Source organism: Rhyacophila brunnea, unplaced genomic scaffold (genome assembly GCF_057557595.1).
Source record: "Rhyacophila brunnea isolate RB1 unplaced genomic scaffold, BYU_Rbru_1.0 scaffold_6, whole genome shotgun sequence".
Classification (NCBI taxonomy): Eukaryota; Metazoa; Arthropoda; class Insecta; order Trichoptera; family Rhyacophilidae; genus Rhyacophila; species Rhyacophila brunnea.
Genome location: NW_028233276.1, coordinates 22,384,265 through 22,397,060, shown reverse-complemented (window position 1 = coordinate 22,397,060; position 12,796 = coordinate 22,384,265). Strand labels below are relative to the sequence as shown.

The following is a 12,796-nucleotide window of genomic DNA, read 5'->3' as shown; positions in this document are numbered from 1 at the left end:
TTATAATTTAGTTTATTAAGTTTTAGATTTTATGTGGTGTAGATTTTTGACTAATTCATCGTTTTAATATTTTTTATATATATTTTAAAAAACATCGATTTTTATAAAAATATAAATGTGTATAACTTGAAATCCTTTTTATTTATATCAGCTCGAGCTTCAATATTGTGACCATGCCTAAAATAAAATTTGATATAAATAAAAAGTATTTCAAGTTATACACATTTATATTTTTTTTAAAATCGATGTTTTTAAAAATATATATAAAAAATATTAAAACGATGAATTAGTCAAAAATCTACACCACATAAATATGGCCATAAAATTTAATGTAATAATAAGATTTGACCCTGCAACGAATTCACATTTTATTACATTTTTTTACAATTGCCAGTTTATCTTTAAATTTAAAAAAAAATAAAAAATCTTTTTAGTGTTTTCAGATACATATTTATTATTTACTACAGTTGAAATTGTAAATTATCAAAAAAAATCTCAAATTGCAAGCTTCGCATTTTTCCGTTAGGTGCCTCTTTTCGCCTCTGATAGTATAAGCATCCCCTTAAGTAAATCGACTTCAAAAATAATATGTAGAAATAGGTCAATAATTAATATAACTACACGTGTAAAAGAGTATAAAACTTTAGGTAAGTATACTTAAGGTCACGTCATATTATGCGTGAAAATTATACCAGTAAATACAAATATATTTAATGTTATTTAATAATGCTAATACGGTCTCCAAAAATACAAAATCAGGCCAAATTTATGTTATACAAGATACTCTTCAGACACATCCTGGACATAGTTGGACACTCACAAAAAATGGTAAGAGGGCCATAATAAAATATATTCGAAAGGAAGATCTTAAGAATAATTTTCGGATTTCTATCACTTGTTTGCAGGGCCAACAATAATGCTATAATATGTTAATTGACATCCGTGCTCCACAGTGCGACGTAGATTTGCTGCTGAAAATCGACCCTTATTGTTCGTCCATTAATCTCTTCATAAGATCCCCCGTAGTATTCAAAATGTGTCTCCGAATGTCTAATCGTGTATAATAATGGGGCAAATTTTTGAATTAATTGTTTATATAGGGAGGGGACGGGGGTCGACGTAAGATCTGAAATAGATACAGCACGGAGATTTATACTAAGACTGAAATAACCAGCTCCGGATTCATCTGAAAACTTAAAACATTTGTTTTATTAAAAATCCCTATTTAAAAAAAATGCGCTTAATTCATATTATTTCGACACTCGAATGTTTACCGGATAACAACTTATGCAGTAGAGGTGTTATTTAAAACTCCGTCAAATCAAGATACGAGTATTATTAACAATGACCGGGTTGGATTTTTAAGGTAATTTTAATAATCCATGTAGGTTTATTAAATAAAAATATAATTTTATCTTAATCCGTAGCTCCGTAGCTCGTAACCCGTAGCGATTACTTGCTTAACGTAGCTGAACCTTGTTTATATATTTTAGAACCAATGCCAATCAATTTTGACAATATCTAGAGAGATTATTGTGAACAAAGAACAATACATACTTTATAGTGATTCATCAATGTTTGTCATAAAATTGGTAGCAATAGAAAAAATATTCTTAAATGAGAAAATGGCGGCTATAAACTTGTATTTATATCTGCCATATATGGGCTGTTTTGGCGTTGATTTATTATGAAGGTACATATCATTTACGTATTTTTTGCGATTGCTAATATAAATAGTCATAGTTGTTAATTCACAAAATCATCTGAGGGTTTATCTAGGCATCTTTATCATAATTAATAATTTATGGAATCGACTGATTGAATGAATCTAAAATTATGTTGAATACTCGGCGTTTTATAAGGTTTGCAGATAAACAAATGAATCTTTAAATATACATTACTTACACCTAATTTGATCATTAGTGTTAGTAACCGTTTTGCAACGTAACTTTCATTTATAATATTTAGTCTCCGTCTATATAATATAAGTTTTCTTCGCTGGCTTTGGTTACTTATTTTATTTTCAAAAAAAAATTATAACCCTTTATTTATATTTTATATGGCTATAAATAGGTACTTTTAATTTCTATGTACATATTACATTATCATAGACTTAGTTTCTCTTGCTACCACGTGCCACGTGAACCCACGTTAGTACATATTATTTAAATTCGATATAAAATCATATTTTAATTTAGTTATTTGTCTTTTTCTTAATTTTTTATACTTACTTAGTGTCAGAACTAAGTAAATGTGATATAATAAAATTAAAACTACACACCTTCAATACGTCTCTGGCAAATGCTTTAGAAATCTTTGGCAGACTCTTAAACTCAAAATGGCAACTGTGGACACTTGTGTGCGACCATTAATTAAATGCGAGCAAACACTAAAAACTGGTGCCTTTGTTTTTTTTAATCGTATCTGTCTGTTTATAATGAAACCAACCCTTCACTTGACTTTAAAAAATGATAGTGACTCGTTTGTCTTACACTTTTTAAATTTATTTTTAATGTCATCATAGTGCTTTTTCTTCGCTCTTGAACTGTCGCCAGTTTAACTAATTACAAAATGGGGGTAAATTAATTGTGGCAAATATGCAAACGCTCAAACGTTTAGCGTTTATGCAAACGTTAACCGTTAGTGGAAAATAATATGTAACTACTCGTGCATCATCTATGTTATAACTATTAATTTGAACTAACGTTTTTGACATTAATAAAGACATGTTTAGTTTAAAGTATATCAACTTCCAACATTTTAGTCAGGTACTCTAACTTATGCCATTATTGTAACTTTATTTTTTTTACAATCTTTTAAATATTACAAAATATGCCACCCAGTGAACAACACTATATATTATTATTTCGTTAACGGTGTGTGTCTAAAACAGCTTCACTGTAATCCCATGCTACCGCTGTATCTATCACATAAAAAACAACGTTTATTAACCAACCGTATGTGTTAAAAATCTGATGAAAATCTCTACTATTGGGAGGAGAGCACGATTTTCCTAGATAACAAGAATTATTATTATTAAACAAAAATACAAATCACAGAGAATAATTATTTAAAATAGTGTTTAGAACTTATACAAAATTTGCGATGCTGATATATCCGATTCTCTCGAGTGTGATTTATGGTAGGTATTTAATATTTGATAGGCTTTTGTTTCTTTTTTTAAATTTCATTTGAGGTATAGATAATAGAGACTTCATTTCGAGATAATGAATAATGAAATGATCAAAATCAAATTATCTAGAAAAAGAAATCGACGAGACCCACTTTTTTTCGAGAAATTGATCCCATGGTCGTAAAATCTACCGGTGAAGGTTTTATATTGATGGTTAGTATTATTAACATTTTTGTTTAACTAGATTGTAAGCCGACTCATTTCTGGAGCGCCAAAAAAAAGAAATTGTTATCAAAAAGTCTCAAAAACTGTACAAATTTTATTAATACTAACTGGTCTCTAGTAGTGTTTAAATATTATAACGTAGCAAACGGAAACGATCAGACGGACGGATGGACACTACGACATTATTAATTAGTACGTATATGCACGGCAGTATTCTAAAATGGGGTACGCCTTTATAGACTTCAGTTATCGCATTCAGTGTTGAAACATAATCATCGATTTTTATTGAATATTCTTTCAACACAGAGGTTCCTCATCTGTAGTGCGTACATTTAACGGGGTGCAATAAAGAGGGAAAGGATGTAACATAATACGCATAATAGAAATTTAGTGGGCCTATTCCCATGTATCAAACATAATATCGCGCATATTTTGTCTGTTATATTTTCACGTTACAAAATCGTTGAATTTTATTTGTTCACAATAAAATTAGGATTTATTTTATTATTTACATTTTTCCTAATTTATAATTTATTTTATGCACCCACTTAAAAGCTTATTTTTTATTTCAGTTTATTCAACCACGTATCAAAAAATAAATACTTAGTCCTCCGCAAATATAAAATAAATACGTATTACTCGGAAGTGCGAATATTTATTAGTAAAAAAATACCTATGGGGTGCGATGTACAGAAAATGTTAGGAACCCCTGTTTTAATGAATCCCAACATATCAATTTTTCATTGGCTGAAACCAAGAGGGCTGTTCACATACATAGGCAGAAAAAATTCAACCCGAATGTAATTTTCATCGATTACTTAATTCTTTTTAGAAAAAAATGTGGCATCAATAATTTGATATAGGTATTACTTTTATTTGATGATAATTATTACCTCTTGAATTGAATTTTCATCGATCAGATCTTTTTAGAAAAAAACGTGGCTTCTATTAAATATCATATAGGTATAATTTTTATTTGAAGATTATTATTAATATTACCTATATATTACCTATCCATTTAAATCGAATTATTCCATTCCTTTCCATTCGTTATTCGGCAATTATTAATCATCACGTTAGTACCAACGACACTATAATTCTGCGGTCTTTATGATAGTACTCTATTGCAGAACATACCTGAATTTTCCTGTTGCGGTCTACTATACGGAAACCTAATAATAGCCTAATTAAATTTTTATCTATATTCTTATATATTATTTAAATTTTGTGGGCGTATCAAACAGTTTTAATAATTATCGTTAGATAGATAGAAATTGTTTTTTTGTATGTCCGTTTTTATTTAGTATACTTATAAATAAATTGGGATTTTTTAAAAATAAACAAATCTATTCAATTTGTCGAAAAAGTAGGTACGTATAATGTTGTGGAAATTTGAATTTAAATACTGTGTATTAATTGTTTCAGATAATGCAGTGGTGCAGCGTAGCTCTGTTGGCGTGTGTATTGATGGCGTGCAGCACCAGCGCATTCCCGTCTCCTCGATGCTCTCCGGGAGTGATGGAGGAAGATCCTCGCGCGGCCCATTTCTGCAGCGCCCTCTCCACATTCCTTGAGCTCTACGCTGAAGCGGGTCGAATGGAAGACAAGGCAGGACCCGCCATCGACTACCAAGGTATTCAAATTTAAAATTACAACTGCCGGTTGGTAAATTGGCTGATAGTATTATTAATTTCATCACTTTAATAGATGCAGTGTATTATTATAATAGCGAGTTCATTGTATTATACTACTCCAGTCCAAATAATTCAATCAATATTACTCTAGTTTTTTTTCCACTGCGTTTCTATGTAAACGACGCCTGCGTTAGTACTCGTAATATGAGATGAAAAGTTTTCTAGTGCCAATCAAGCCAAGCGGATATCCCGGAATTGAAACCCTAGAAAAAATCTATGTGTTACTTACAATACGTGTATTTCTTTTTATAGGAATAAGTAGTAAATATTTTATTAATCAGTATTTCATTGATGACTTGTCTTGATGAGTCTCAAAGTATCCTATTACACTATGAGCTGAGTTGTATGTGGAAAACGATACTTCAACTTTTTGTAAAGCTATATCTATTATGTTTTCGAACTATTTTTTACCACGTTTTTATTAACTCGTATTCTTGTTTGTCCGGTGGTTGTTTATCCAGTAAAAATCTTGCAATCGATTTTTAACTAACTTCCCTAAAAAAAGCAAAAAAATGATTTGTTGACAATTGCCTTATTTGTCCTAAAATATTAATACATAGAATTGTCAAGTTTATATGATTCAACAGAAAATTTAAAAACGTGGTAGGTATATAAAAAGTTATTTTTATCTTGTAATTATTTATTATTTTATTGTGAGCATTGTCTTATTTCGTAATAACGTTCTATAATCTATTAGATCTAGGTAAATTTTTACTTGTTAGGTAAGTATTCAAAATTGCCGCTTATATTTTTCGTGAATTAAAATATCGCATAAGTAATATGAACCTCCAATACATCAATATTACAATCGTAACTTTTATAGAATGCATGGAAAATGCTGATTCAATTTTTGAACGAGTACCAACGCGATTGTACTTATTGATTTTCATGAGTAGGACGTTTTCGTGTACTAAGCTTAATAAATATTATTGATTCATAATCCCAGCAAAGGGAATTTAATATTTTATATCTAAGCGACTGTTATTACGCGCTTCTACTTGGTTAATAAATACACATATTCAAAATCTGTAAATCATTCAAGTGGAATTATTGATAATCCGTTCATAAATCCGCGACAGCTTTTCTCTCTCTCCCTAAGTACAGTCAACGCCACTTCATTCCATATTTTGACAATGTATCAAATGAGTCGAATACCTATATTAATATTTGTTTTTTTTTTATTCAGATCAGTAAATCTTTCACTAGTTTTCGTTGATATACTATTAAATTTTACGAGTTCTTGCAGCAACTAAAAATTTATAAAATACGTCTTTATATTAGAAATGTGTTGTCTACTTGCTGGTTCAAATCGTAATGGATGTGCATGTTTCATTGATTTGTGCGGCGCCCCGATGTCCAGGTGTGCTGGTGTCCAGTCAGCAACGCCGAATCATACCATTGCCCTATTTTCAGACGGCAATGTCGATATCAGGAATTACCAAGTGGTTTTTGATCAGGAGCACATTTAGATGGTCAAGAATGAAACTTCCATAATTTTAGAGTATCTACAATATTGCACATAGTATCTACAATATTACGAATATTATTGTTTTTAGCATTCTTGGCACACATGTCACTTTTTCATTGTAAGAAACGTGGACAACATTGTATTTTATCGGAAATTACAGACACCGGTGATAACTAGGGGCCGGATTTATATGCTAGTGCATGTTTTGTTAGGGTGTATGCACAGATACGAGAGTTGCACAGAAATCCGTTTTGAAAGACAAAATCCAAAAATAAAATTTTATTGTGCATATAAATGCATATTTGAGACGTTAGAGCATATTTGAGACATTCGTGCATATTTCATAAATAAATGCATATTTTAGGGCTTTTGCATTTGGAATTTTATTTTTTTAATTATTTTATCGAAATATAACTAAATTAGGTAGGTAGATAGTTTAGATGCACTTGCATTTTTTTAATGGCATCCCAGAAAGTCAACTCGGGCACCCTTATTTAAATTTTGCCCAATCACCTCTGTGGACGTTGAGAGGTCGTTTTCCGCATATAAACAAAATACCAACAGATTTGCGGAAAATTAAATGTCTAAACACACTGAAAAAAGATATTTTTTAACTTATTTTTTCGGACAAAAAAAACAGCAAATAATATTTAGTACTACCTAGTTAAGTGTGTCGTTTTTGTTTTTTTAAGTGGTGTTTAATTTACATTGCATTTCTTATTCAATTATTTTTAGTTAAACAAACTTTTTGAAGATTGTAATTGATTAACTTTATATTGATTATTTGTGTTTTTTTGTTATTGTATTATATTGATTAAGATTATTAATTCGTTATTCGTATTTATATCAGTAATATTGGGTGAAGTGAGTATTTACAATTTTTTTCATAAACAATGTCAATTTTTAACTGCATATTTCTTCGGTTTTAGTGCATATTTTAATGATTTTAAGTGCATTGGTGCATGCATATAATCATGTTTTTTGTTGCATATAAATCCGCTCCCTAGTGATAACATTTACCTAATAATATAAGAAAATAGGGTGTTTATATTTTTAAAATCATTTCTTTTCGTTTATCAACAATGCTTCGGAAGCGCACCTGGGCATGCTGTTGGGAGCCCCTGGCCGCCATGCTCGAATCGGGCCTCTCATTTTTGGATATATCATAATTGTGTTCCATGTTTAGAGATGTCTTATAATTGTATTTTTTAAGAAAAAAATATATAATCGAAATAATTTTTCTTGTCCACAGCTCTCTTCCGAGAATACCCTCAGCTGCTGGACACCGGAATCAAGAGGCAAGATGTCGTCCACAACTTCCTGAGGTTCGGTCGCCGGCGTTAGGAATCTCATCGACCAGGCAAACATCACAGTAATCCTCCGGCCATATTCTTTGCACCAACACTAAATTGATTTACTTTTAACAATACCTATCAAAGTATTATTCTTCAATTTAAGTAGATACTTAATTTATATTGTTACATATAGCTGTTATTATTTATGGTGACTATTGTCATACCGAATTGAATTTAATTATTATACATTATTTTAGACGCAAATCAAAATTCGATGGTATCAATATTATTACTAACTTTATGATAATTCTGTAGTTCTAATTTGACTTATCTTATATTCATCATACTTTTTAAAAAGGTACAGTTCTGTACCTAAATGTTACCTATGGTATTCTTTTTCCGAAAAAAATATCAAATATCAACTCAAAATGGCAGCTAATCTAACCTAATTTTAAGCTGATATAAATAATAATTATGTATCACACTACTTTATTAACAATTAATTTATAATTTATGACTTCATTATTCATAGACACTTTTTTAAATCTGACAATAGCTGCAAACTCCTTGGAATCAATTAAGAATCCTTTGCTTCAAAATATTAAAAGAACAGTCGTCAATTACCTACATAGTTACTGACAAACATCGCGAGTGGAGAACTACAAGGTTCTAAGTGTTTGTCCTTGGAGAAACAAAAGTAACAATGAGGCAGCTTAGAATACTACTTCATTGTTGGGTTTGTTTTTTCAAGAACGAACACTTAGAACCTTGTAGTATTAGGCTCGCGACATGTCTACCTATATTAATAAGAAAATTGAAAAATATCGGATGTTCACTTTATAATTTTCAGAAGAAAATAAAACATTTAAAATTAATCAAATGCCTAAATAATTTATTATCGTATGTGATAACAAGTTAATGATGGTATATTTTACTAATTATTATAGATTTTGTAAGTTGTGAAATTATTTCAATTGGCCAAGTAGAGAAATTTATTTAAAATATATTAACGCAAAAGTTTTAGAAGCGAAAACGATAATATTTATCTAGTATTATTAGAGTATTTATAAACAAAAAAAATAAAATATATTCCATGTAAGTTGTTCAGTATTATCACTATATTAAATTTAAAATTCAGATTCATTGAAAATAATATACCTAGGTAGTAAATAAACTTTACTGTCGTCTTTCCAACCATCGTTTTTATTATTTATTAAGACGTTACTTGTGTATATATAATAAATATGTCTAAAATATATGCTTTATATTTTAATTTATTTAATATCTCGGTGGTCATCTACAAAACAGGTACCTGCATCTTTGATGAGTTCAAATAATGCACTAGTCACTTCTTTTCAGAATATTATTATATTTTTTTTATGTTTTGTCCCCTTATTGAATAAGAAATAAGTTCCTTTAACTATGGACTGGTGTACCTTGAAATGTTATTTTACCTGAACATTTTTTTCTTTAAATTTGTGAAGGCTAAGAGTTATTTCTATAACAAATAAATAAATTAAATGACTCAAGCATTTTTTCATTTAATTATAACATTCTATAACCTACATGTGTATTTTCAGGAGATTTATTTGCTCACATGAGCTTCATCAAGTATCCCTAACTCTCTTTCTACCCCCACCACAGAGTATTGATAATAATTATTACACAATCAAATATAAATTTCGATAATTATGATTATTGAAATTATTCAGAAAGTGATCGTAACATGTCTCATAAAAAGAGTGGTGAATAAATACCAAGTTGGTAAATGTGCCGCAGAGGAGGACATGAGATTTTACAACTTTCTTTTTAGACCAAACCAAACCTATCCTAACCTAGTCTAACCTAACCCAACCTAATATTACCTCATATTATAATCTTAGTTTGTGATAATGGTGTATCAAAATGTATGAAAATTTCAAATTTTCAATTAACGATTATTGGATCGAAAAGCCGATGCGCCGACAGAAAAAGGTATTTATTATAATTGTCTACATGGAATAAACTGTTTTCGTAAAAAAAAATTATAAAAGCTCGTGTCCTCCCTGCGGCTCAATTACCACCAAGTTTCCCAAACTGCTACAAACTTAATGCGAAAGATTTTAAATCATGCGCATTCATTTCACATTTTTCCATAAAAACTTCGTTTATCTGTCATGTAACACAAACAGCCCCGAAGCAGACGATCAATGTCGAACATGCTCGATAACAGCCTAGACGTGCCGATCGGGTGACATCAATCTTCCACGCCAAACGTGAGCATATGTATAGTAAGTACCCCCACATCCTGAAGCGGACCCTAAGACTAGGATCTTTGGCGGGCCCCCCTACCTATTGCTAATGATAAAGGCAGTGTGACGCTATAGAGTAGCGTTTTCCAAATGGTGTACGCGGTAAAATTAATGTGTATATTTAGAGTTTTTTGTGTATTTTAATACATCCATTTGAATTATGAAGTTGTTGAGTATCGATACGCAATTAAAAATTGTATCGTACAACCACTCATAATTTAAAATAACATTAGACTTTTTTTACTATTAGAGAAAATTAATATCTTTGCACTAAACCATAATTTTGTGATGTGTTTATCTCACTTATCTGGTCAATTCGCCACGCCGGGCCACCAAGCTACAGCCCTGTCAGCCCCTCCTTTGTGAGGGCCATGAAGTACCCCAAAAATACTTTTGTATTTCACTACTATAATTCTGTTGATAATACTATCATTTCGGTGGTGTGTATATATTTCATTTACTTATACAACAAAAAAATCCCTTAAATTTATGTACAGGTCAAGACTTAAAAAAAAATCTCAAATATGAATCTAAAGGGAAAATCATTAGTAGGGGGCACGGCAGTTAAATTTGTCTGTAAAGGTGTACTAGCATGCTGTAAGTTTGTGAAACACTGACCTACACATTGCCATCATCATCATCGTCGTCAACCTGAATCTATCCACTGCTGGATAAAGGCTTCTCCAAGCTGAATCCACTTCTCTCGGTCCTGTGTGCACAGGACTGCATATTATATTGCCTCTAATCTACACATATGTGCACACAAGGGGGTCCTCGATTTCGAACTCCGCCCCACCCCCACAAGAAAAAAAAATTAAATTACGCAGGCGGATACTTACCATGGTGATATTCTAAGAAATGTTTATTGTGACTAAGATGGGACAGTGCAGCACAGATACCAACAGCCTTGATAATTACGGCCCTGAAGCTACACACACACAATATTCAATTGTGGGTCGTGACACATCTCAACAATTCACAGGTTAGAACTACAGCGTCAAGAACAATCAAAGCACAGAGTGTCTAGTGAATGTACTTAGGAAAGTGCAGGGTCTACAGTGGAACCAATGAGACGCAGTAAGACAGAACTGACAATATAATATAAATAATCGCAGGTAAAATTAACAAAAAGATAGCCAACATTCGGTTATAAGGTAATCTCTCCCTCCGAAAATTAATAATATACCATTTTTCTGCGTATCGTCGTTGCGCCATCAAAATCGGCTATGTGTATAAATTTCACAAAATAGGTTTTTTGCACCAAAAAATTTATAATAATTATTTCTATACCAAGGAAAAAATATAATGATTATGATAAAAGGTATTCTGAAATTGCTTTAAAAAATATTTCGATGTTGTAGGCGACAGGTATTGTAATTCACATTGTTTTTAGCCTCTCCTGTAAAGTTCTGAAAAATACAAATAGCCGATTTTGAATTATCCTCAGAACTAGTAGAGGTACGAATAAGTTAAAACCACAATCTGAGACTAGCCCTCCCTATCTGGCAAACACGAAATGGTATCCAAATATCTGACATGTACGTATTCATTAACAATATGTCTGCGCTTAACATACACGCTGCTGAGTTACTGTAGCAAACCTGTATTTTTTTAAATGTCAACTCTGTACTGGCGCAACAGGTCACAGGAGTTCCAAAAAATGTATTGTGTTCTGAGCAACAAATTAATAATTTTCCCTTCTAAATCAGATAGATATGAGACATTCTCTTTCTTGAAATTCAAAGCTGCCAATCAGAAGACAGAAAAGGTTTTTTTCTCCGGGTTAATCTGTGAGCAGCATTTTTTTGGGTTCTGAATGAAGAATCAATCTAAAAGACATTGTCGAAGTAAATACCAAATGGTCACCGTAGTGATTAGGGAAGAACACTTAATATTATATTACAGCTATGAGGAAACAACTACAGTAAAACCTCGTTAATAAGAACACGGATAATTCGACAATCGACGTAATTCGAAATTTTCGCGAAAAAAAATCCCTTGAACATTATTTTCATATAAAACAATACCTTTAATTCGAATTTCGTAATTAGAAATTATTTCAGGGTCCTGGCATATAAAAATATTCAATAAATCGTAAAAAAGTACACTATTTCATGAGCCAGTCATTGAAAATTGTGACAGACTTTTCTTAAAACATCATAGATTACTTATTTTAAGAAGGTAATAAAAATAATCCTGACATTTTATGACCCATTAACACACACGGAACCGGAAATTTGTTAGGCACATCTATGATCGTAAACAATATTAATGAAAATTAAAAAAAAAAATTTTAAAAATTTTAATATTTTTCCTCATACATTTCATAATTCGTAATATGAATTTTTTTTCGATTTTCGGTCCCTTGGAATTCGTAATAACGGGGTTTTACTGTAGTGAAACTTAAGAGCGTACTTCAGTGAAACGGAAAATAATTTTCAACAGTAGGTGCGACGAAATTTCACTAGTCGCCAATTGGAGACCGACAGTCGAGGTGTCCCCACTTTGATTTGTTTTGTCATGGCGTTAGATGAAAATATTCTTAAATCATGTAAAGATTACTAAAAAACTTTAGGTATGTACTTAAAAAAGAAAACATGTCAATTATTTTTAGTAATCTGATATATAAAAATTAATATTTGTGTGTTTGTTTGTTCGTATTTAATGCGCAGCCATACCGTTCATCCGAT

At 30.9% G+C, this 12,796-nt stretch overlaps 1 protein-coding gene across 1 annotated transcript in view; it reads left to right on the top strand.

The window, feature by feature from the left end:
• The window catches only part of Ms (neuropeptide receptor myosuppressin), a 74,464-nt gene extending 61,949 nt beyond the window's left edge, over positions 1-12,515 (top strand). The window contains exons 2-3 of the mRNA XM_085957151.1: positions 4,784-4,991; positions 7,773-12,515. Coding sequence (XP_085813277.1) covers positions 4,787-4,991; positions 7,773-7,864 — 297 coding nt within the window. The 5' untranslated portion in view covers positions 4,784-4,786 and the 3' untranslated portion in view covers positions 7,865-12,515. The remainder of the gene's footprint in view (positions 1-4,783; positions 4,992-7,772) is intronic.
• The last annotated feature ends 281 nt before the right edge of the window (positions 12,516-12,796 follow it).